Here is a 26,187-nt window from a genome sequence, read left to right on the forward strand (position 1 = left end):
ATGCACTTTTTTTTAGTTAATGTTAAAAGAAGTTAAACTTCAGAATTTATGTACATCTTTTGAAACACAAGGTCCTCGGGCAGTAGCTGATAAATTATTGCAAAAAAGAGAAATAACTGAAAAATAATTTTAATTTTTTGCAGGAATCTGCTAAGGTCTCTGACCTTAACCCAAATGCAAAAGTATGGGCAAATCACATGTTTAATTTGGAAGCCACCGGCTCGACCAATAGGAGTGCTCACAAGTCGTGGAAAGACACCTCTGAGATTTCCGAAGACCCTTGTCCCGAAGGTAATATCTTTTTCTTTTTCCCATTATTACAAAATTGTTGGAATCTTTCTCCGATAATAGTTTATGAATATAAAATGACACGATTACTATTCCACTGATGTTTCCTGTGGGTCTCTCCTGAGCAAGCCCTCCACGCAGACATTGAACTCATTGTTCAACATCGTTCTCTGACTTTGAATCTTTTAATTTCACTCATTATGACACCAGAGAATTCATGGCGCTAGCATAAGAAAACCTAATTGTGAATGTTAAAAATGCATCTCTTTATCTATATGACAAATAATTAGCTCTAGTGCTTGTTGCATTATTACGTTTCCATTATCTTTATTAGCCCATTGTTCTTTATGCTCTGCCATCTGAGATTTCCATTTATCGGTCTGTTCCACCCTGAGATTAAAGATTAAATCTTAATTTCTTCATTGCCTTTTGTTTAGGCATAAGACCAATGACTTGCCGGACTCTTTGTCTTGACAGTATGAAGTGCCTTGTGGTGTTCAAGCAGCATGGCAAGAGAAAAGCAAGCTCTTTTCCCGTATTGTCAGAACACCTGAGATAACTTTGTATGAGGAAGACCTGGTCAAATAAAGGGCACAGACATTTGCTAATATTGGATCTATCTTTTATCTGACCTTATTCCTTAAGAGTTTTATTAAATAAAGCCAGTATTTTGTACACTGGGTAGAAATATTGAATTTTGATCATTTCTGTCCTATTACATATCCCTGATAATGAACAACGTCCTGTTTGTTTCAGATTGATCTTCTGTCATTCGTCATATTAATTTATCATTATACTTGCGCACAATGTTATGTGTACTTAATTGTAAGATTTGTCAATGTAAGTCTTATAGAATTACTTTGTAATTAATGCAAGGATGATATAAAATACACACATACCTGATGAGTGATGAAGATCACTGATGGCCTGTTAAAGGGAGAGAAGTTGCCTTAAAAAAATGTTCTGCTTCAGCAATTACTAGACCAGTTCAAAGAAACCAGGAAGCCAGCCAGCCAGCCACCTTTCTGGAAGGCAGAGGCACCTGATTTTGTTTGTTCCTGTTTATTTTAATTTGTTTTTCCAAACATTTTTAGGCTATGAAGCCAACAGTGACAAAAACAAGCAGTATCATCAGGAGCCCCTGTTACCTGATCCAGATGAGCTTCCTCCAACAGCGTTAACAGAACAAGCAGATATGAATGCTGTGACGCTGGAGTGTCCGGACACTGTGTACGCAGAGTTTGAATCTATCCATGAACCAAGTCGAACAGGTAAGATAAGATCAGACTTTATTGATCCCGCAGGGAAATTGATGTGTTACCGCAGTCCAGCCCAAGACAAGCAAAAACAGACATCAGAATAGACAAAAAGTTATACACAATAAAAAAAAATACATAGGTGTGTGCAAAATATGATGATCATAGTCACTGTAAAAACTATAAAATATGTGCAAAATGTGCATAGGTTTATACAGATTGATTGTCCAAAAAGTACAATGGAGCAACATGCTGTCCATAGACGAGCAAATGAAGGGCTAACAGTCCTAGCCTAGGGCAGCGTTATACACCCTGACAGCCGCCGGGAGGAAAGACCTGCGGAAACAGTCCCTTGAACACCGTAGCTGGAGCAGTCTGTTGCTAAAAGTGCTCCACTGCCTAGTAACAGTCCCATGAAGCGGACGAGAGGCGTTGTTCATGATGGCTGTGAGCTTGGTCAGCATTCTCCTCTCAGCCACCACCTCCAGGGGGTCAAGGCCTCAGCCCCAACACAGAGCCAGTCTTCCTGATGAGTTTATTAAGCCTATTTGCATCTCTTGTCATGATGTCGCTGCCCCAGCACACAGCAGCGTAGAAGATGGCCGCTGCCACCACTGATTCATAAAAATGTGTAGCAGTGTTCCACACACACCAAAGGACCTGAGCCTCCTAAGAAAATAGTCGGCTCTGTGGATGTAATGTATTGTAAGTGATAGGTATAGTTTGCGCAGATATAAAAACTAGCCCATTAGTGTGTAATAGTCTAGCTTTTATTAAGAAGAGCAGAAAATTAATTTCAGGGGTATGCCATTTGACATTTTACACCTGCAGTCATATTATAGACTTTCTTACAGTGTTACATTTATCCTAAATCTGGTCTCAATACGGTGCACATGTGCATATTTAAACTTATTTTCTCTTTTTACAGCCATCTCTGCTCTTGTGTTGTTGAATGTTGGTCTTTAGTAGTTCAGATTGATTTTTAAATTTAATCAGCATGGTGCGGTGATAAATTCCCCCTCATTATTCCATAATTCCATAAAAAGCTAATACGTCATGTTTGGGTATGACTGTTAATGGAATTAAAATTTAACAGTTACTTTACAATATTTTTTTCTTCAAGCTTTGCAAAAACAGAATTTTCTCAAATAACATTTGCTGAAACTCACCTAAAATGGAAAGGAGAATTATTTATAAAACCAGGAAAAACAACAAAACTACCTAATACAATTGATGATCTATGAGAAACCCACTCTGCCTTTATTGGCTTATTTTATAGATTTATTCTTTCCTACTGAATTGAATTTAGGAATTCAGGGGAAACGGGGTGCCATCTTGAGATGAATTGATCAATATATATCTGCACATAGGGGGAGAGAGTGTCAGAAAGTTGTCACCATACCTTCCTACGCCTGTTCAATTTCATGGAAAATAATGAGGAAATTGTCTCCATATGTGAAATGGGTATTTGGATTGCATATAACATCCTCTTTGAGACATTTCTGGTTGACTTTTCCTGAAACTCATCTAGGCCCAGCTGCGTTGTTCAGCTTGGATATAGCAGGTTTGCCTTTGACATGTTAGCTGGAGTCGAGACTTATTGATTTGTCACTAGAGTTTGGGGTGTACTTTTAAAGATGTTTCCTTATCTATAACTAATGGCTATTTCAATGCCCCTGCTCTGTTTAATGTGTGGCCTGTTTATGGGAAGTGTGGCTTCTCAATTGAAAATTGCTGCATGTATGTAGGTGTTTGCCTGTAAGTTTAGGTATTATTTGCCTTCAAAAACCTAGGTATTGCAGTGCTTCTGGGAAGGAAGCTGTATTTGTCTTTGAAAGCTTAGACCCTCTTCATGAATGATTTTTGCATGTCTAGTCCAGTGCCCAGTTTAAATGGCTACAATTCAAATGTTCAGCAGTAAAAAAAAAACTATTGCAAAACTAACCTATGTAATAGTTCTTGTAGATACTACTCAGTCTGTCAAGTTATTGAATATGTTGCAAGCTATGAGGATGTGTTAATGTCAAGGAAAGGGTAATCTTGCAGAAGTATAGGTCATCAAAAGGAAAGTTGTCACTGCTTCCTTTAAATGTGATTGATAACTACACTAAATTGTGCAGATGTGCTCGAACTGTGGTGAATCTCAGTATTTGATCTTAGAGGCACAAAAAATATTTACACAAATTTAATGGTGTTGAATAAATTGCCACATGTCAACAATAAGCAAAGAAAATAACCTGTAAATCTGCAGTATTTTTTTTTCTTATTCACCTTGTTAGATTGAAGATTTTACTCATCAGTGGTACAATCTTGAAATGTTATGCAGATTTGAGTAAAAATCTAGAATGCTTGCTTTCGCACCATACACATTGTCTCAGTTTCTGCCATAATGTAATGTTTAGAAGGGGGTATAGAATAATGTCACTTTAAATTGGCTTTGTCTTTCCCTCACAAGCCTCCACTGCTATCAAATTGGCTGTGTTTAATCAAGAAAGATACTTGTAATAGCATAGAATTCATGTATACTCTTTTCTAAATTAAAATATATGTGAATGTTATTATAATTGATTAGGTAGATAAGGAAATCTTTTTTTATGAATAGAAATATAGAAAGGTAGGAGGGAAAACATATGAATAGAGAAGTATTCTGAGCAATGTCTTGCCTACCATTAGTTGTATCGTTCTCTAGAAATCTTTTCAATTTAGGATTGTCCCTCTCTTGAGACACTTGTTTTTTTTTTATCATTCTGCATGGAGACTTTATACATATAGCTGCTGTTTATCCATGTTTTAGATATTGTGTATGCCTGATGTAAGCTGGCAGAATTTTATTTGGATTCTGTTGAAGTACAGAGTGCTAGTATGTATTCATTTATATAGGGTTTTTTATATTAGGTCTCAAATGTATAGAGATTTGCAAATGGTTCATGTATAAGAACCTTGGTAAGAGAGAACCGAGCGTTACTATTAAAAATTTCTGGTTTGTGATTCTCATCATCAGTAGCAGTATATTAAAATTCAGCAAGCATTGTGGCTTTTGGGTTACTTTAAGTCCTACAACAGTCTTCCTTGAAAAATACAACAACATGCAAAAGCTGATGTGCCATACTTTTGAGAGCTTCTTTTGTTTTTTTTATGAATGAAGATTTGATTGTTTTTTACTGCTTTCCCTTATTCTATCTGGAAGATTGATTTTAAAAGATTTTAACTTGACATCGTTTTTGTATTTGTTTCAAAGTATTCACTTTTAAAAAAAATTAAATGTAAAAAACTGTGCATCTTATATATGTGAAGTGTATGATTGTTTTGCAGACTTTCAATACAGTTTATAAAAGCTAGACAGTGAGATTAAAAAAAATGTAACATTAAAACTGCCAGAAATATTTTTTAACAGTGTCTGGAAAAAAAAAAGTTGTATTGTAAATCCGTTGTACTCTAATGCCTTTTTTAAAATGTATTTAATGGCTTAGTTGTTTAGCCTAGGTTCTGAGTCCTTTTCCTGGTCTCCTTATTCCAGGGATTCTCAAATAGTCCCCTTTAATCCATTCCATTGTATTTCTTTGCTACTGCCACCTCCTTTAGTTGAGCTGAATCAAAGAAATAAGGTGACTGTGCCAAAACCTTGCAGAGTGAAGGGTTTGGACTTTTCTTGCTCTTAAGCCTTACAAATCCTACGTAATTTCTTTTGTTCTCTGAGATGGTTTAGTCCAAATCTTGAGAAAGCAGGTTCATAGATCTTGTCTGCAAGCCCTTAAGGAGTTTTTCTTGGCCTTTTGTTTATTCTTCTGCATTTCATTCTCCCGTTTAAATAAATATTCTCCCGTTCATGCAGTAGACACGTATACTGACTTTGTCGTAAAGGCAAAAGCAGCAAAAATTGATTTCAGATCCAATTTTGTTCATGGTCCTTACTGAATTTGTCTGGAAAAAGCACAGTGAAACCTTAAAAATGCAATATTAAATCTGACCAAAGAAGTGTTCTTGTTTTCAGGTGGAAATGAGCTGCTTCAGACAGACAGTCAGGAGGATCTTCGAGAACATCTGAAAAAGACTTTGGAGTTCTGCTTGTCTCGGCAAGTAGTCTGTTTTGTCAGTTTCTTAGAACACCATAGGGTAATTTTTTATTACTCTTCATTTGGCAAAAATAATAAAGTGCATGACTGCACTGCTGTCGCTTGTAAAACATTTTTTTTCAGATTGTTTTTATTTCTGTATCTCTATCTCTACTGCATTTTTAATTAGGAGGTTTTGAAAGGTGTACAGCTAAAAAAAACTGTAGCTGTCTTTTACAGTGAACCAAGACTTTGTTGCAAAGTTTTACATATCATTGATATGATAGAAATCAGTTTTTTTTATCTTAGTTCAAGCTGTCAAAGCTTAATCATGAGTAAATTACAGGCTGACCTGCTGATGTAACCACTTGTATTAAAGTGCAAATTGCTAGTTGGCCAGAAACAAAAGCAATTGTGGTTCCAGTTATACTGTAGTGAATTCCTTTTGGTTTTTATTTTCATAGTCATCTCGTCTCACAGTTTAGAGATGTTCACTGACCGCACCAGTGGACATCATCAATGAAGGTGATGTCATGGATGCAACATGATTACTGTTCTGTACCCAAACCCAAGTGTTGTCACCTTCACGATCCATGAGTTGCCCTTGTCAGATTTCACTTAGAGCAGCAATGTTAATGTCTTATCTCTGGAGTTCTTGTGTCACAAATGCAGTGCAGCATACAGGACTGTTGTTGTCTGTGTAGTCCAGGAGTTTCCTCATGTTCCAGCTCCCCAAATAGTAATTAATGCTTGTACGTTACCAAAAAGGAGCGAGCAGAGCAAAACCCTTTAAAGCACTGCTCAGTCTTAGTTACAGCTGCTGAAATATGCTTCTGCCTCCACCCAGGTGATCGATGTGTAACAGGCACCTTAGTACCAGATTACGACTTGGTAGTTTCCTAATATCACTATCCTGACTCTGTCTCCAGCTGTTCAATAAAAGATATGGAGAATGTGCTAGAGAAGGAAGTTGCCTTTGTGTGACACCTTTTATTGTAGAGACAGTTTGTTCTACCCCCATCTACCTGGTAGAGTGGAAGCTGGTAGACTCTATGCACATACAAGCCAAACTGGCAGCGTGTGATGGTCCAGCACCCTATTTTTTGTCCACCCGTTAGTGAAAACAGGTCTTCACAGCAAGTAAAGTGGCTCCAGGACCACAGGAGTCCTTCAGATAGTGCTAACGCTAGATTCAATTTTCAGAGTTTGAGGGGGTGAACATAGGGACCTCAGTTTGTACATCAGCAGTTAAAGGCACTATAAACAGTGCAGGTGCTTTTTAAATTGTTTTTCCTAAAATATCATAGAAAGTGATACTAAAAAGCTTACCCAAGAACTCTGCCCTAATGTCTGGTAGTGTTATGAGGATTAAATATAAGGTTAAGAAAAACAAAATTGGTGCGGTCTCCCCGCATACTCATGAAATTATAAGCAATGTGGTAACTACAGTTGTGTTAAATTGATGCATGTTACATGCTCTGTACATGTTCTTAATCATTGATGGTGAATGTGTAGAATTAAATGGAAAGGGAGATAATAGACGACATAGCATTTTGTGTAATTCAATTGACTGAAAAGAATGAGATGAACAAAAAAAACCTTTTTTTTAACAAAGCTTATATTGCAGAGTGACTCTTATTTCCTAGTTTTGTTTTGAAATACTGGCAAAAATGACCGTGGCACAAACCCGTGATGTGAGCAGTGGGCGGCCCTCCCTGATTGGTTGATCCATCGATCGATTGGTTGGTTGACTCTGCACTTAAGGCTTTTCTGCGCTCTCATTGTCTATGGAGAGCTTGCATAAAAAAAACAATTATTTGACATTTAGCAAGTCATCGAGTTGTAGGTTTTTGAAAAAAAATCTATGGAAGGATAGTAAAATGAAAGAAATTGATTTCCTTTTCTCCTCCTTTTAGGTTTCTATTTCTTGTAGACCAGCTTTTGTTCTTATTTTTGGCCATTTTACGTAGTTTTCACTAAAAACAAATTTGTATGTCTGTAATCCCAATCCCACTTTGTATAAAGTATGACCTACATTATTTTTTCGTTTAAATTCTAAGTTAGTTTTTATCATGTTTGTAAAGTATATATAACAGAATCCAAGAGCTTCAATACTCGAATATACTTTTGTGTTACTGCCTATTTCTACTTACTTTTTAGTTATTTTTTTTAAATACTTCTAAACAGATTGTTCTAGTTTCAAGTGTTTAAATACCAAAATCAGTGTAAGAATCTGTTGAGTTTCTTTTATGTTTATTGCAATTCCTTGAATTGTCATTTTTACTTAAAATTACGTAACAATCAAATATTTTCTTAGTCTGACTTGAGGTTAGAGAATCTCATGTTCATTTAGAATGTGAATGATAGGTGTATGTATTATAAAATGGTGCCTCATATCACAGAATTTTCTTAAAGTGGCATAAATGCATTTGAGGAGGAAAAACAGATGGGGTGGAATGTGTAATCTCCAATTTTCTGCAAATATTTTGCCAACTTATTAGCAGCCATATTGTTTTCAACAACAAATCCATTTTATGTTAGTAATGTTTCAGATGGTTAAGCGGGTTCAAATAAATTAGCATAAACCCTTAAAGTTAGGAGTCCAGTGTTTAATGCAACATTTCTCGTGGTGTAAAAATAGACGACAATGAGAGAGCAAGCCTGGTAATTCATGAAAAGATCACAAAGGCAACTGAAATTGCCAGTTTGTGTAGTCGTCTTTAAAGAGGAGCAAATGCGAGAGGTACTAATTATGAGGTGTTTTTCCTTTTGCAAGAGATGCACAGTACTACTTGAAAATATAAAGCTTTATCCTGATTCATGAAGAGTTTATTTCCTCATGAATAGAAACCCACCTAATGCCTCTTCTTAAAGTAATAACCACTCCTTGCTTGAACTCAGAACTCATCTCCTAACTGCCAGTTACTTTTCCTGTGCTTGTAATACCAATATTGAATTACACTTTTTTTATTGACATGATTTTTACAGAACTGTCAACAGGGAATTCTAGTCTGGTACAATATCTTCAGTGCCTTGCCTTTTTATTTCTTTAACAGCTGCATTTGGAGTCTTGCTGTGAAACTCTCTCTTTAAGCCAGGCCCACTAAAGACTGTGTAATCAGTGTCCTTTGAAAATGTTCGAGTTTCCCCTTTTCTCACCCTGTCTGCCACACCTAATTTAATTTCAGTAGAGAACATTTCGGTTTCTGCTGCCAGCTGGGTTTCCTACTGTTTACCTGGAGTCAAACTGTATTTCAAATTATGCTGGAAATGCCGACCTTAATTTATTATAACCTGCACTGCATCGCTGAATTTGCCTTTAGACAAAAAGTGTGTCTTGAATTCACACTTTCAACTTGGAGCCTCAAGGTTCATTTTTTGGAAGTTAAAATAATTTTACTTCGACTTTTCCTGCAACCCACCAATTCAGCACTGATGGACCAGTTCTGTCATTCGAAGCAGTTGTTTCCACAGGGACCGTATATTATTGCATATAATAATTATTGCATATAGTTGATATCTGTTTTGCAAAAGTCAGTGTAACAGTTAGAATCAGCACATTTTCAGGTGTAGTAAAAGAGGAGGTTGTGCTGATGTATGTTTAGCCATTGGCAGTGTGCTTTTATACAGGTTTATACAAAATGGAAGTGTTTAAATGGAAAAGTAGGTACTATGCTTTAGTTATAGTGTGGTTCTCCAGAGCTGAATGAGCAGTCTGTTCTGTATTCTCTTGCACAAAAAAATCTCAACCTGCGTTTAGAGTGACAATCTTAGAATGTTGTCTGTATGGAAGAATCTCATGACGTGTTATTAAATCACCAAATTAGCAGTACTAACCTAAATAAGCAAAGTGTATAGAGACTTAAGTGCCAGAAATAATAGTTGTACTTTGGGGAAAATTATTTATTAGTATTGGAAGCAAAGTCTTTTTACCTTTTCTATTATTCTTGACCTTATTACTAAATTTTAGTAGATATTTGTGATGTGTTGTGAAATCAATATCTGAAAAGCTGCAATAGAGCAGCTCTAAAAAGAAAGCAGAAGTGTGATTGTTGTACCTGTAGTAAGGCACTTTTTCTTTTGCTATCCTATTAACAGTGTGGGAGGTTACAAAGAACACGAGTTTGCTTACTCCATCCAGCTCGTTTGGTGTTATTAATTAATATGAAGATATCATCCATTCGTCTTTTTTGAAAGCCAGGATTAGCCAGGATATAAGCTTTGACAACATGGTTGGGTAGTTTATTCTAGATTCCTTCAACATTTGTATAACAAAGTACCTGCATTTCTTGGTTTTAAATGCACCTGTCTTTAATTTCCACTTTTGAATTTTAATTGATTCTAAAGAAGTTTGTTGGGTTGGCTTTGCTCAGGGTCATTAATGATTTTACTTGCTTTAGTCACTTCCCTTCATACAGTAATTCTTCTCTGAGTACTAAAACAGTTCAGTGTCAGTATAAAAGGTTCCTTTAAGTTCAGTTATGTATCTGGTTCCTCTTCTCAGGACTAATTCCAGAACTACATTATTGTTTGTTAATATAATGACTAAAACAGTGTTCTAAATATCTAGCACATAATACAAGTATAACATGATATAAAATAAAAAGATCTGTTTTAATACAGGCTGGATAGGGGCATAACAGTTTATATAAATAGTAAAGTACAGGGTTTGGTCATTACAAGGTTTTGCTTAAAATTCAAGGTATCCTGACTGGCAACGGATTTAGGCAGATTGTGATTCACCATGCCATTCCCTCAGGAATGAATCCCTACAGAATGAGACTCATCTTTTAGCATGACCCTAGGCTTACAGCCAAACAGTGAAAATCTCTTTGGAATTTGAGTGATATGGAATATTTGGAACAGTATTCCACAGTCCATCATTCTCTGTGAGAAGGAAAACAAGACCTCAATCTTTGTATGGGCTCAAATACCACATATTAATGTTCTGAGAAATAAATTAGTGTTAACATTTTCCATAATGAGCTGTACTTATTTGTGCAAACTTGCTTTTAGTCTAGTCTATATATATCTCCCTTATATAACCTGTTAATCTCAGTTTCCATTTTTGATTCTTGTTATACACTTACAAGATAAAAATATGCCTTTCTTATGGTGCTTGCTTATGGTCCTGACAGTGCTAATGATGTGTATTAGAGTACTTGTACACAAACAGTTGGGTATTCATTTGTTTCTATCCACTCTTATTTGGCAAGTTGTAAATATCTTAGGAAAAATCTGATCTATGGGATATGCAAACTGCAACATCAGGCTGGAACACAATACTCATTCATTAGTTCTTTGGTTTATGTGGGAGTTGTTTGCTAAATGCACACTTTATTTCTTAACTACAAAGAATTTGTTGGTGGGAGGCTTAGGCAAGGCTTGTAGGGAGTGTCATGAATTCTGTTTTTCTTTTGATTTTAGAGAAAACCTTGCTAGTGACATGTACCTAATCTCTCAAATGGACAGTGACCAGTACGTGCCAATAATGACTGTAGCAAACCTCGACCATGTCAAGAAACTCAGCACTGATATGGATTTAATTGTCGATGTCTTGAGATGTAAGTTTAGTTTTTTTTTCCTAGTCATTAAGCATTTTAAAAGATTTCTGAACATCATTGGTTCAAAACCTTTACAGCTACTTTTTTGTGTACTTGATATTTATATAGTAAAGCAAATATAAATCGTGTAGGAAAAAGTATTAATTGCATAAACGTAAAACATTGTATACAGTGTACATTGAAATATTTAGTTTTTCATTTTTGATTATAATAAATAATGCAAAAAGTCTTTTAGAAATAATTATGGTTTCTGTGTGAACAGGAGCATTATTCTTCCATTTATTTCTTAACATTACACTGTGTGTAAAGATTAAATCTTTGGAGACTTTTACATGCAAGAGTTTGAATGTCGTACAAAAACACATTATGTCCTACAGTGTGATTGCATAATGGTAGTGCTGTGAATCACTGACATTATGATTTTTTGTAGCCTTGCCTCTAGTTCAAGTGGATGAAAAAGGTGAAAAGGTCAGACCAAACCAGAATCGCTGCATTGTTATTCTTCGAGAAGTCCCCGAGTCCACTCCACTGGAAGTAAGTTCATTTTTACAGTGTTTTTCAACCTTGTTTTTTTTTTAAACAAACTGGAATATCAGAGGTTTTCAAGCTTATACGTTCCATTTTTTTGCTGTTTCACAAAATAGTCATGTCCCATTTCTTTAGCTGTCAATTTTCAAGTCTCTATCTGCTAGTAAATTTCTAAATGTATGCTCCTTTTTCTTTATCAAAGTTCATACATACATTAACATACATTGCTATGTAAAGATCTCTTTTATCAACTGACTACAAATACTTTCAAAAAGGTGTATTTTTTAGTGAGATTCATTAATAACTCTTCACCCTTAGATAGACTATTTCCGTGCAGTATAATATAGATTTTTGTTATAGTTGATCTTTTGCATTGAATTTTCTGGTATTACAAGCGTAATTAAATATCTGTATGTTACAATCTTAAGATATGAGGTTCTTAGTTATAAGAGCTTTATGTTGGCTGGGTTTTGTAGTTCTTCAAAATTACCATGAAGTCAAGAAGCTAAAAAATATCACTCTTAATTCTGGTCTCAAAGAACAATAACGTCTGGTAGTATCCTTTGCAGTATTTAGCTACAGCTTCTTTCAGCGCTTCAGACTAACTCTGTCCACTCATGTACATAATTTCTGAGGGTAGGGCTCAACCAAGACTTTTATTCCTCAACTCAGTTCTTCATCTTGTTTTTTAAGCAAATTAAATTAGTTGCAGTGAGTGAGAATTTCTCTGTGGTCTTTCTCTGTTGCTGTTCACATGTGATGTAGCTATGACTTGTTTGTCGAGTGTAGTAATTGGACAGCAACTCTAAATCAGTGGCAACCACTGCTATGTTAGTATACCCTTAGTTCATCCCAGCTGATGCAGCAATTGTCCTGTTTCATTGCAGTGAAAGCAATTGCAGGTTTTCTGAAAATTATTTTGTACCTTGTGCTGGATATCTCTTGCTTGTTTCTTTGGGTGCATTTGCATAGACCCAGGTCTATGCTCTTGAGCTTTAGTGGTATGGTTTCTGTAAGATTTTCATGCCTTTTGCATGTTTTCTAGGATTTTATCACAGCCCACAGCCCCCGAATGACTGTCTGTTGAATCATTCTGAACAGAAAAAATATTAACATGAGAAAATATTCTCCCATATAAACCAGCAAAATGAGATGGAGGCATTCCCCTCCCCTTCAATTAAATGGACAAGAAAAATAGTTTCCCAAACTGTCTTGTCAGGCTCTTAGTGTATTAAGTGGGCTCTGCCAGACATTGGCAGCTCAGCAGTTGATTGCTCAACCTGCCCACACCTGTCTTGATCTATTTCAGGGTGCATCTGCTAGCAGTGTGAGCTTTACCACTTTAATTTGACATTCCATAGACTTAAAGACAGATGGATGCAATACAGAAACAAGTTTACATATTAATACACATCTGTTTTCATATTCCTGTAGCTTTTACATAACATAGTTATTTCTCAGCATTGATCGTTTCACAGATGTGCAGATGAGATCTCGAGAACTGCAATCAAGCATGTTGCATTTAAGAGACGAGACGTGTAGGATGAGACATTATGCTTGCCTCCCTAGCAGAGGGCACTAGAGAGCTGTTGGGTTTTGTGTTGGCAGCTGTACAGCTCTAGGCAGTTTTGAATATGTATTATATTAATCCTGTCACCTGTGATTTTACTGTAGCTTCCATTTCTGTCTCTACATGTACTGGCTGCTATCCTTTTTGCTTTTCCTTTGGCTTTGTATCAGCATACATCTATGTGGCTTGGAGTAGACCCCATATGGAAAAGTCATGCCTAGGAATTTTTTCCTCATATAGCCTAAAGAATAGAAAGAACCATCATACAGGTCTCTGGGTGAAATGTGGTTTTACATCAACCAATTACAATCAGCTTCCTCAATTCTTAAGTAATATTTGCTAGTGTACATGTATAATCCAGTTGGATGCCCACATACTAACAGAACTGAAGTCTGCCAGCCTGCCGTAGCTGCTAGTCACCACCTCTACAGAGCTCACGATTAATTGTAGGAGCTGGTCCTTGTTAGATTCTCTATTGCATTATGGAATGAGAACTGTAAATCCCAGTGTAATTAATTCTTAATCAGATCTGGAGCATCTGGCGAAACAAAGGATTTCATCCAGGCAAACTTCTGTGTAAAATGAATGATAAGCTACAAATTATGCTAGGAATCTTTGTGCTTGCAAGGATTGAATGTGTTTTAAGGGCATTTATTTGATTTTTTTTTGCTCACACACGCGGTATTTTACAAAAGTCAAAGTTGATATGTCTCCCACTAGAACTGAGTGTCTTTATTGACTGTTAGAGTGATACCTTCCCATGTTAACTCTCATGTTAATATCTGTTTTGACAGGAGGTGGAATCTCTCTTTAAGGGTGAGAACTTGCCCAAATTCATCCATTGCGAGTTTGCCTACAATGACAACTGGTTCATTACTTTTGAATCTGAAGCTGATGCACAACAGGTTAGCTCTTCCCATTACTAGTCTGGAATTGCATTCAGTGCTATTATTGCCATTTAGTTTAGGGTTACCTTTTTTCAAAGTCTACTTTTAGTATCTGAAACCGATACTAGCCTTTTAATCGAAGTGGTTTCACTTATGTTCTTTATTTAAATTGAGAAGTTTTGAATGTTTGACAATTTATAACATCTGGTACCTGCAAAAATCATAACAGCATATCCATTATGTAGTATGTATATCTAATTAATTTTCTTTGGCACTAATGTAATATGCAAAAGCAAGGAAGTAGATCTCAGAAAATTTGATTTGTTATTTAAGGGTAAGGCACTTTGAAGGATTAAAACCTTGAACAAACTCACTGCTCTAAGATGATAGAGTGTGCATCAAGGTTGGCTTAAAACAAATTTAAGATGGTGATTTGAATTATTCTAAGATGTACACTTGAAAATTGGGGAAAAAAAACTACGGAAGAATCACATTATGCAATTTATCCCTGTTATTAACCATTTGCAACCCAGATGGGCACTTAGAAATGATACCTATATTGCTATGTTTTACATATGTCAGTTTATAATACATGCAATACACAGTGTTAAAATGTAACTTATTGACATCTTATAGACAATCAGCTGGCTTAAGCAGAAACATTTTCTGTCAGGATTAATGAAATAATTATCATCTTTACATTTTAAGGCTTACAAGTATCTTCGAGAAGAAGTAAAAACCTTTCAAGGAAAGCCCATCAAGGTAAAGTGTAGTAACATGAAAATCACCATTCAGTATTCCTTTATATAATATTTGTTTTGTTTTCCTTTTAGTCTTTCCTTTGCTTAAAGAAATCTTGCAATGTAAGGTATATTATTTTGGGTTAATAACATCTGAATAAGCTTGTATGAGTGAATTAATTAGAGTGATAATTATGATTACAGTCTGCAGGGTGGCTCAACCATAAAACACCTCATTTCGGCATAAAATAGCCCTGGACAGTGTCTTTGATTGTGACCAGATTTGCCTATATGGTATCCCTTAGTTGGTTGAGACCATTGGGTCTGAGTGCATAACTACAATTTAAGAAATGGAATAAAAGTTCCTTTCTTTTTTCCCATTCAGGCAAGGATCAAAGCAAAGGCAATCGCCATCAACACTTTTTTGCCAAAGAATGGCTACAGACCACTGGATGTGAATCTTTACGCTCAACAACGCTATACGACTTCATTTTACATACCTCCAGTGTACAGCCCTCAGCAGCAGTTTCCACTGTACAGCCTGATTACTCCACAGACATGGTCAACAACGCACAGTTTCCTAGATCCGGCATTGGTGAGTGAAAAGTACTTTGTACTTTGGTAAGCTGATCCTGGAGTAATGTTAGTTTTGAAATGATATGAGATTTTGTTTCTCAAGCTAAATATTTTGCATCTTTGTGTGCCACACTCAATGACGGCATTTCAGGGTGTTTTCTAGTGACACAAAACGGAAGCAATAACAATAGAAACACATGTATACATCATTTGATGCAGTAAATTAAACAGAAGCTGCTGGATGAAGGTAAGATTTAAGGCAGAATTTGCAAGTGCTTACTGAGGTGAAAGACCTGTTATGGGAAAAGAGATCATTCCACAGTGTTGGAGCAATTGAACAGAAGTCTTAAGGTTTGGAGCCACGTTTTGCTTGGTGTAGTCAGGAGCTCGACCATGAGAACCCAAAAAGGTGAGTAGGAGTGTTTTGAATTTAAACTCCATGAGGATCCTAAACATAGCTTGACAGCGATGGTCATCCAGCATCACCAGTTCTTTTTTTTGTTAATGACTTAAAAAGGAATAGCCGCCTGTCTGGTTTTCACATCTCGGCTTTGAGCTCTGATCCCCGCAACAGAACAGCACAGGGTGGAACGAGGAAGTGCAGGCAGACTCCTGTGGACCGCCCACCTCCGTGCCACTAATGTCACACATTCACAGGCTTTGCAGTAAGTTCAGCACCTCCTGGAGGAGGGGGAATTCATTCACAGCACTGCAGACCAAACCACGCCCAGAAAACTGCCGGCATTTGCTGTTTTCCTGGGACCTGAGAGCCCTAGCCAACCAATCCCACCCTGCCCTCTGTGGCACTCAGCCATTTGTGTACCACTGCGTGGAGGTATCACAACTTCAATCACCCGGGTGAGACAGCTCATCTTGCACTCGAGCAAGAGCTTTTACAAGCAGATCTATTCAGGACCACCTCATTTTAGTATTAATTCAATTCTGAGCAGCCAAGTTCATATTGCAACTTAAGATCTAGTTTGGATCCAACTGCAAGCACCAAACCATAATCAAACCTGGAAACAACAGAAGAATGCATTGCCTTCTCTACATCTCACTGGGAGAGACACGAATCAATAACAGCTGCTTTAAATGGGGGGAAAAAGCTACACTGGTGCAAGCATATACTTCACATGCAAGAAATTGAGCAGAGATGATTCCAAGATTCCAGACTCGTACTTGTACGGATTCCAGCACCATCATTGGTCACATTGAAGCCGTAACATTTCCCAAGTTTAGGAGAGCTAATGAACATAACTTTTTTTTTTTCCAGGTTTTTTTGGGGACAGAGCTGATAGTACTTGATTAATTGTGGGTGTCGTGAACATAAAGCATGTTCTCAGAATGTTTTATGTTCTTATAGAAATGAAGTCTGATTTACAAATTGTCTTCAGTCTGTGGAAACAATTGATAGTATAATGAATGGGTTTAAGCACTGCAGAGATATCCAACCTTATCAAGGATGAATAATATCCAATTTTTCAGCACGTTTTCTATAACTTGCTGTGCCTTGGAAAAGTATTCACTCCCCTCCAATGATGCCCCATTTTATTGAACTACAAATGTATCTCACATTTTTCTTAAAACCTAAGTGTCCACTTTGAACACTTCTGAACATTTTGAACATTCACATTTTTATTAAAAACACCAAAAGTGTAAATTTGCAATTTCCACGGAATGCATTGCAAGGCAATTTAGATATGATTAAAACCACGACAAAAAGCAGTTCCAATAGTACCAACAACACTGCTCTATTCAGCTTGATAGGGTAGTTAGAAGTAACAAAGACAGCACTGAGGTCCAAGGCAAGAATGAATAAAAAAGTCAGCAGTAAATCATCAGTAACCACAATAAGAGTTGTTTCAGTACTGTGCATCAGTCTGAACCTCAAATGAAATGGTTCATACAGTTTTCTAGATGGTGTTACTGAATAGCACCAACCATTGTTGGAAAAATAGCGAGTTAGTCAATGTTATTATTATTATTATTATTATTATTATTATTATTATTATTAGTCAATAATTACTGAGCAGACTTGAATCTAAGTTCTGCGTTTCTATCAAAGAGATAATACCTGTAGGTTTTGGGGCCAAGGAAATGACAAGATTGCTTGAATTCTGATGTTAAGAGTGGGGGGGAAAAACAAGAAAATTGATTGCATCAGTGTATTAGATTGTTGTGGTATGAAGTTGTTTTAAGAGATGATGATTTCTGGGGAAAAAACAGGCTCTAAGATTTCTTTTCCTTTCTTCTGTTAGCTTCCATGGACGTAATCAGTGTGTTATTATAATATTGTTGGTGCTGCTTGAAGGCAAGTAAATGAACAGATAGGCTTGTTATCCTCTATCTGCATTCATGTTTACGCCCATGAGATTTCATGGAGCAAATACTAGGCTCTTGTGTACTGTATGAAAAGGCTGAAGGTTTCTTTTTTTTTTGTTTTCTTCTTTTATCTGTGACTGCATAAACCATTTTTGTACTTTTTGTTTTTCTCTTTATTGTAAGGCTGATGTGAGGTTAAATCATTTTACAGTGTGCACCTCTTAAACATGTGCTGCTTATAAATGATGAGGGATTATGAAATGTATCACTTTGTACTCCCTTTTAGATTTGGAAACAATGGAGTACATAGCTTAGGCATAACCAGTGTGACTAATAAAAGCAGCTTGGAATGTGAAATTGCGTACAGTTTCTCTGGCATTGTATGTAATCACACAGATATCAACGTTTGTTTTTAGCAAGGAGCAGACTGGATTAACCTAAATGTAAGCAAATCTCAGACAAACAGTCAACAAATGAATCCTATCTGATGCTTTTTTTTATGCCTTCTTCCACTTCAGGGAAAATATGTTTTTCAAGACTGAATTCCTTCCCTGCCTCGAGTCTGTAAAGTCCCAAAGATAAAGATTGTCCTTTTATGAAGTTTATGTTTTCTGTTTCTTGTAGTGTTTGTGAGTTCATGAACTGCACACTGGTGGTAACAGAGCTCTTTTCCACTCGGGTTTTGTTGTTCATCCTTCCAACATTTTGGGAATGAGCCTACCATAAATATTTTCGATATTTCAAAATATCACTCTGCAACATTTCCTGTTTAAAGAATAGCTGTATATTTTTGAATGGGAGATAATTAAGGGTAATTATGCCTGGGAGTTAATAATGCATTACCTTTACCGTGGTACATTTTATACTTTTATTCATACTGAACAACCATCTAATTAAAACCATCCAGTCCGTTTCATTTGCATGATTGTGGTATTTTGCTTCCAAGACTTTCATCAAGCCAATTTTTGAAAGTACCCAGTAAACCAACATGTAGTGTGATTTCTATTTTTCTCCAGTACACCCCAAACGTCATGTCATTCCTTGTGTGTCTTGAAAGCACTTGCAGTTATTTTTCTCTTCTGGTCCCTGTATTGAATGTACAGTGTAACCTTCATATCTGGAGTTTCTTTTAAGAATGTCAGTCTGCTTGGATTACAGCTTGGAAGTTAATTAACAAATTGACAGCATAGTGGCGAGCAAACAGTAGTAAGTTTGGTTTGAGCAATGCATTCTTGCTGTGTGCTATAATTTATTATAATAATAATAATTAATAATTGCTTACACTTATATAGTGCTTTTTCTGGACTCTCCACTCAAAGCGCTTTACAGGTAATGGGGACTCCCCTCCACCACCACCAATGTGCAGCATCCACCTGGATGATGCGACGGCAGCCATAGTGCGCCAGAACGCTCACCACACATCAGCTATCACATCAGAGAGCAGAGTAATGAAGCCAGTTCATAGATGGGGATTATTAGGAGGCCATGATTGGAAAGGGCCAATGGGAAATTATTAGGAGGCCATGATTGGAAAGGGCCAATGGGAAATTATTAGGAGGCCATGATTGGAAAGGGCCAATGGGAAATGTGGCTCCTTCTCTTTTCAAGAAACGCCCTGGGATTTTTAATGACCACAGAGAGTCAGGACCTCGGTTTTACGTCCCATCCGAAGGACGGCGCCTGTTTACAGTATAGTGTCCCCGTCACTACACTGGGGCATTAGGACCCACATGAGCCGCAGGGTGAGCGCCCCCTGCTGGCCCCACTAACGCCTCTTCCAGCAGCAACCTTAGTTTTTCCCAGGAGGTCTCCCATCCAGGTACTGACCAGGCTCACACCTGCTTAGCTTCCGTGGGTTGCCAGTTGTGAGTTGCAGGGTGATATGGCTGCTGCTGGCTATTAGTCGTGTTTTCAATTAATAGGTTGTATAATTGCGACTCTTTAGGAAATAGGTAGTGAATTGTGTATGACCAACATTGTATAAACTAAATCAAAAGTCATTCTTACTGGCTTCTCTGTTGCAATGTAATAGAAGTTCAGTTAACGTAATTTAAAAATTAAGCTTCATAAAATAAATTTACATAAACTTAATCACTACAAGAGGACAACTGCTAAAAGGTTTAATTAAGCTCGCTCTTTTGTGAAATCCTGGAATCAGTCGTCGCATCTGTTGGGGAAACGTGACTTTTTAGTTTGCAATTGTTCTTTTTTGTGCCGAGATAGTCGCATGCTAGCACACCTTTGAGTTTAAATCTTAAATTTAATTTTTTTTTTATTTGAATTGTAATTTTAAAAACAGAATTCAGTGCTCCCACATTATAAAGCAGTTGTTTGGCTATGACTTTTATCAGCTTTAACTGACTTTTTACACCTCTGAGTAACACAAGACAAAAACAAATTATCACCACTCCCATTGAATATTTGTTTATAACCGCAATTAATATTCTCATCTTCCAGTCATTTGGCTGGTGACTTTAAACAAGGCAATTAATACGCTTTATACTGTATTTTGTATGATGCATCTAAAATATGAGTCAATGCAAGATTATACAATTAAAATGCAGACACTATTGTACTGTATGTCTCCTACGGTGATTTTTAAAGCTTAAAACTACAACGCAAGAACAACACTGCTTAACAGCAGTGTTATGGACTTGAGCTCATTATTTTTAGATCAGCCCCTCCCCTTCTGTGTAACTTTGAAGAAAGCAAGGTGACTGTAGAGGATGAAGATATCTTGATAAAGTATGCAAAAAGGAGTTCACCCTTACTGTACTTCAGAAATCTACTCATTTTGCAACAGCCTCAGCTTGTCAAAACATATTAGAAGACAGCATTCGTTATTTGATGACTAGAGTCCGAATGTAGTGGTAACTTGGCAGTCCTGGTGGTCTTTTACTGTGAGAGGCATTTCCAGCACGTTTCTTCTTATAGCATCATCAGTGCTCAATCAGTGTAATGCTGTTTCTGTTCTTTTACTTTTGCAGGAAACAGCAAGTGTTTACTTTGCTGTCTTCAGTAGCTCTACGTGGACTTTCAGTCCCTGTCACCACCGTTGCTGTTGAAACGTCTTTCAGCATTTCTTGAAAGGTGCAGGATGAGCGTCGCATGCGACTGTCCGTTAAAGAGCACGGTTTCACACAACAACAGGACATCACAAGATGTCTAACATAGCACCAGCCGAAGTTAATGTCGCTGTCCACCATCTTTTTTCTCCTTCGTTTACCCACTAACTTCAAAGTACGGTAGGTGCTTTGAATGACCGATGCAATAGCAGATGAAAACTGCGGTCAGCACAGGTCTTGATGACTGACAGCCCTTGAAACAAATTTAAGATTGTAGCGCTGGTCGTTCAAAGCAGAAGTAAAGTTAGACTGGTATAAAAGCTAATTTAATATAGAGGCATTGACATTTTTTGGCGAGAGAAATAATTACGTTTTAAACACTAGAAATTTCTAAACGTAAAATTGAAAACGAAATGTCAATTTGTCAAACAGTAGTACGTTAAGGGGCATCCAATAATTAATATAAATGGCTTCTCATTCACAACAAACATATAGTGCTACTTTAAAAATGTTCTACAAATAATTCTTCAGCTACATTATCTGAAAATTATTTTATTTTAAAAATTATATTTTCGCCCAAAAGTAGAAATCAGCACACCTTTTCTGAAAAGTCACATTCCCACCATATGTGCTTTACAATGGGAATGAGCACCTGCTTGTGCTCGCAATACTGTGGCAGTTTGTGTTCATCTCCCCGCAGAAACCCAGTGATTCAAGTAGTCTAATTCGTTATTTTAAACGCAGCTTTAAACGCAACTTTTTGCACTTTTTTTTCTCTTGGCAGCCTACTTTGGATTTTTAGCAAAGGGCTTAACAAATCTTTTTGTTAGAAAAGTGCCAACTGAAGCGCCAACGTTTCGTTCGCAGCAACAATATTTCATTTTCATTTTTTACTGGTACTGTGTACAACAACGTTCAAGTCTAAATGCATAATGTAGGAAGTATATTTTCTTAAATGCTCATTATGAACTGTACTATATTGATGTATAAAAATGATCTTTTGCAGTACACTAGACTCAGGTTTTACACAGTTTTTACAAGAATTCATGTATGCGTGGTTGTCAACCAAAGAATAAATGAAATAATGCAGAAAATTTCACGAATTCAAAGCTGGCATGTCACACACCTGAGCTACACTTCGGCAACTAGTTACAGAGCCTAAATTTTTTATCGTGCGGCATCACCATCAATATGGCTTGTAAACCGAAAACTAGTACGAAGAGGGAATGAAAAACATATGTAGGGGAAAGTCAAGATAAGTGACAGATTTGGAGTTGTTTAAGGGAGGGGAATAGGAGGGTCTATGTGGGGTTGGGGGTGTTCTGATAATACGCGCTATGTAAGGAACCTCACTACCATGTAAAAACGGAGTATAATTCTATAGTAGGAAACTGTAGTCTTGAGTCTGGGATAGTGTTTTTCCAGTTATAAATGTTAATTTTTATGATCATGACAGCTTTTTTTTTGCTATTGCATGGTTCTTAATTATAATTAATAATTGCTTACACTTATATAGCGTTTTTCTGGACACTCCACTCAAAGTGCTTTACAGGTAATGGGGACTCCCCTCCACCACCACCAATGTGCAGCATCCACCTGGATGATGCAACGGCAGCCATAGTGCGCCAGAACGCTCACCACACATTGGTGGTGTGGGGAGGAGAGCAGGGTAATGAAGCCAATTCATAGATGGTGATTATTATTGGGACGAGATTGGTAACGGCCAATGGGAAATGTGGCCAGGACGCCGGGGTTACACTCCTACTCTTTTCAAGAAACGCCCTGGGATTTTTAATGACCACAGAGAGTCAGGACCTCGGTTTTACGTCTCATCCTAAGGACGGCGCCTGTTTACTGTATAGTGTCCCCGTCACTCTACTGGGGCATTAGGACCCACATGGACCACAGGGTGAGCGCCCCCTGCTGGCCCCACTAACACCTCTTCCAGCAGCAACCTTAGTTTTTCCCAGGAGGTCTCTCATCCAGGTACTGACCAGGCTCATACCTGCTTAGCTTCAGTGGGTTGCCAGTTGTGAGTTTGCAGGGTGATATGGCTGCTGGCTTATTGATACCTCTAGGTCAGTTTAGTTTTTTTTTCCAGAAGTGGTAATGTTTGGTTGAAGGTCTGAGGTTAAGCTCCGTGATCCAGGCATTGTGGGTTCATGTTTTGGTCATGTTAGTAGCCTTGTGTGACCAGGATTCCACAAGAAGAAGCATTCAGCTCAATGCCACCTACAGTAGAATGGGATTAATTAACCATTGCACTCTCAACTGCTGGCTAGTCAATGACCTCTGTGATGTACTAGGTGCTTCTGGTGCTGTTAATGAGCGATGCATCCATTCTCCAGTCAGCACCCAACCCTTTTGTATGCAGCAGTGTAGCTGTTGATGTACCAAAAAATAAATGTTGGGTCAGAGGAGTCTGCTTTCACTTTTGCTTTCTCCCCAAGCTGGCTGTAAGACCAGAAAACACAATTTCAAAATGGGTGATTAAACAAAAAATTGGTGATTCTAAATTTGACAAACAAGTAGCAGTTTAAGGACAGGTCAAATTGTTTTACCTTCAATTACCAAATGTAATCACCATTTTCTATACAAAAGGGTGAAAAAGTAGGTTTCTGGACACTTTGATATCATCTTGAAAATATGATTTAGTATTAAGAGAATTTTATTTTTGATTGTCACCTGAAGAGATTTTTGTCCTTAAATTGAAATGTGTTGTCAGGATCATGGCATTGTTTTGGGTGCTGTTCACAAGCTGTTTTGCAGTAGCAATGTACTCTATAATGTTGCTGTGACTTTAATTAAATGTGTAGATTTTTACAATGTTTCCTTAAGGCAGCTAATTATTTAAAGTGAAAATAAAAAATGTTATTTTACATCAATTTTAGTTTTTTACATGTGAAACATGGGTTGAATGACTGCATTATCCCTGATTTGAGACATTTTAACTGCTTACCTCAAGCACCCAGCAGGGAGTTCAGAGCAGAAATATTTTTCCTTCAGTTTTATTGATACTGAAGGAGTTCCAAAATCTGGGAAGCGAGAGGCCTGTGCCCCTAGTTGATGTTTTAAGTAGTCAATACCATATCATACAACCAGTCATTTTGACATGGCACACTTGTGAATATAATAGTGTCGGAAATGCTCTCACTTTAATATGGTTTGAAACCATTTAGAGTTGTATGTTTGTCTTTTGAAACATTTTTAAAACACCAAGCTTTTATGGGAATTTCACCAGTTATGTTATTTGCTGTTTTTCCGTGTAGCATGTCATTGAACGCTGATTATTAAGTAAGCCATATTAAATTCTTCTTGACTTCCCTTTCCTTTCAGTTTAGAAACCAATGCTTTTTCTCCACCAAGAACCATAGTTACAAGATCCAAGTGAAAGAATTTATGGGCCCTTCTAATATTCTTACTGTTGATGAAACATCTTTTGTTAAAAGTATAAAAGTATTTCATATAAGTAATAAACTATTTCTTATATAGTGCCTTTAAACATGGATTGTCAAAGCACTTTACAGTAAAACAAAGCAAAAGAAAAATACATTAAAAACACACACAATGAAAGTACAAATGAGAGGGGGTAGTGGAAGGGGTAATGGAATACAGTAGGAGCAAAGGGGCACACAGAACAGGTTAAGTAAAAGCCCTTCCAAAAAAAGGTTTTGGGTCTTAATTTGAAACAGCTCAGGGAAGGTGACTCGGATATCCTTTGGGACAAAGTTCCAGAGCTTTTGGGCATAGCAGGAGAAGACCCTGTCACCCACAGAGTGTAGATGGGCTAGGGGGACAGATAGGAGACCAGATTTTGAGGAATGAAGGCTGTTTGATGGGGAATGGGACTGATAGTGGCTCAGACAGATGCTGAGCTGCTAAGCCATGCAGAGCCATGAGGATTTCGAAGTTGACATAAAACTTAATAGGAAGCCAGTCAAAGACTTCAGGGTAGAAATAATGTGATCACTTGTTCTAGACCTGGTCAGGATTCTGGACATACTATAGTTTGTTCAAAGTGGATTTAGATACCCCACCGAGTAGAGCATTACAGCAGTCAATTCGGGCAATTTGAGAGAAGACGAAAGTGCTGACCAGCTTTTAAGCAACAGTTAGCAACAACATAGGATGTAGACTGGCAATATTGCTGAGTAGGAAGAAAGATCTTTTGAAAATATTTTTCACATATAGATCAAACGTCAAGCCTGGATCAAATGTCACTCCAAAGTTCTTCAATTTTGACTGAAACTCAAGTATCGTACCATCCACAGACAGGGTAACTGCACTGCCTTTAGATTATATTATATTTAGTTTATGTGGAGTGCCAATAAGCATGACTTCAGTCTTTTGAGTTATTCACGTTTTTGTGTCAAGATGCAATTAGAGAGAGCATAGACAGCCACATCAGTGACAGGTTTAGAGTGGATGTATCAGAATAGCAATGATCATTTAGACCATGTGATCTTAATAACTGCCCAAGTTGGAACATGTACTGTAAATACTGAAAAGTAGGAGGCCCAGTATTGAGCCATGAGGAACACCAGATTTAAGGAGACTCGTTTCAGAGCTAAAGCTGCCAAGAGAGACAAAGTGACAGCATTCACTGAGGTAAGACTTAAATAATTTAAGAGCAGTATCAGACACACAAAGTCTCAAGATGAGAAAGTAAGATATCATGGTTAACAGTGTCAAATGCCGCATTGAGGTCTAGAACAATCAGAATCAGAAGCCATGAGACGATTGTGACTTTAATAAGGGCAGTTTCTGTGCTGTGAAGTTGTCGGAAACCAGATTGAAGGGGTTTGAAGAGGTTATTTGCATTGAGATGGTTATTTAACTGAATTGTAATAGTATGTTCTAGGGAAAGTTGGATATATGGTATGTGTATCTTTAAGATAAAGCTATTTAAGATGAAAATGAGTAAAAACAATCCTGTACACACTACTCTTCAACTGTTTATGTTGAAACTAATGATTTAAAATCTCTCAGGTTTGGTTTACACTAAAATGTCTATTTTAGCAATCCCAAAATGAGTGTTAATTATTTTTCTTTAACAAAAGATAACTTTATAAGGACAGTGTTGCCTCACATGACAAAATAAGCTCAAATGATGTGTGTAAAATAAAAAATATATATATAAAATGTCACTTGGCAGGGACATGCCCCAGGCCTAAAATTTTGAAAGTAGTCTGTCTTACGAGATGGTTATTTTGACATATTTCTGAGTGCATGCAATAAAATGAGTGCTTCTGTGTTTGACAAAGGTATGTATTCAGCCTAAATATAAGATTAATTTCCATTAACAGTCATCAAGCAGACTTGGTGTTAATGAGTTTTTA

General features: G+C 37.0%; 1 protein-coding gene across 6 annotated transcripts in view; it reads left to right on the forward strand.

The window, feature by feature from the left end:
* Nucleotides 1–26,187, forward strand: part of larp4b (La ribonucleoprotein 4B) — an 87,675-nt gene that overhangs the window by 45,033 nt on the left and 16,455 nt on the right. For 5 of the 6 annotated variants that reach the window (XM_088643796.1, XM_088643793.1, XM_088643795.1 and 2 more), the window contains 8 exons: nucleotides 144–291; nucleotides 1,383–1,559; nucleotides 5,536–5,617; nucleotides 11,024–11,160; nucleotides 11,591–11,694; nucleotides 14,053–14,163; nucleotides 14,854–14,907; nucleotides 15,271–15,480. In XM_088643796.1, coding sequence (XP_088499922.1) covers nucleotides 144–291; nucleotides 1,383–1,559; nucleotides 5,536–5,617; nucleotides 11,024–11,160; nucleotides 11,591–11,694; nucleotides 14,053–14,163; nucleotides 14,854–14,907; nucleotides 15,271–15,480 — 1,023 coding nt within the window. Of the gene's footprint in view, nucleotides 1–143; nucleotides 292–1,382; nucleotides 1,560–5,535; nucleotides 5,618–6,443; nucleotides 6,562–11,023; nucleotides 11,161–11,590; nucleotides 11,695–14,052; nucleotides 14,164–14,853; nucleotides 14,908–15,270; nucleotides 15,481–26,187 lie in introns of those variants that run through there. The other variant, XM_088643792.1, reaches the window with a different exon arrangement.

Source organism: Lepisosteus platostomus, chromosome 8, assembly GCF_059453375.1.
Source record: "Lepisosteus platostomus isolate fLepPlt1 chromosome 8, fLepPlt1.hap1, whole genome shotgun sequence".
Taxonomy (NCBI): domain Eukaryota; kingdom Metazoa; phylum Chordata; class Actinopteri; order Semionotiformes; family Lepisosteidae; genus Lepisosteus; species Lepisosteus platostomus.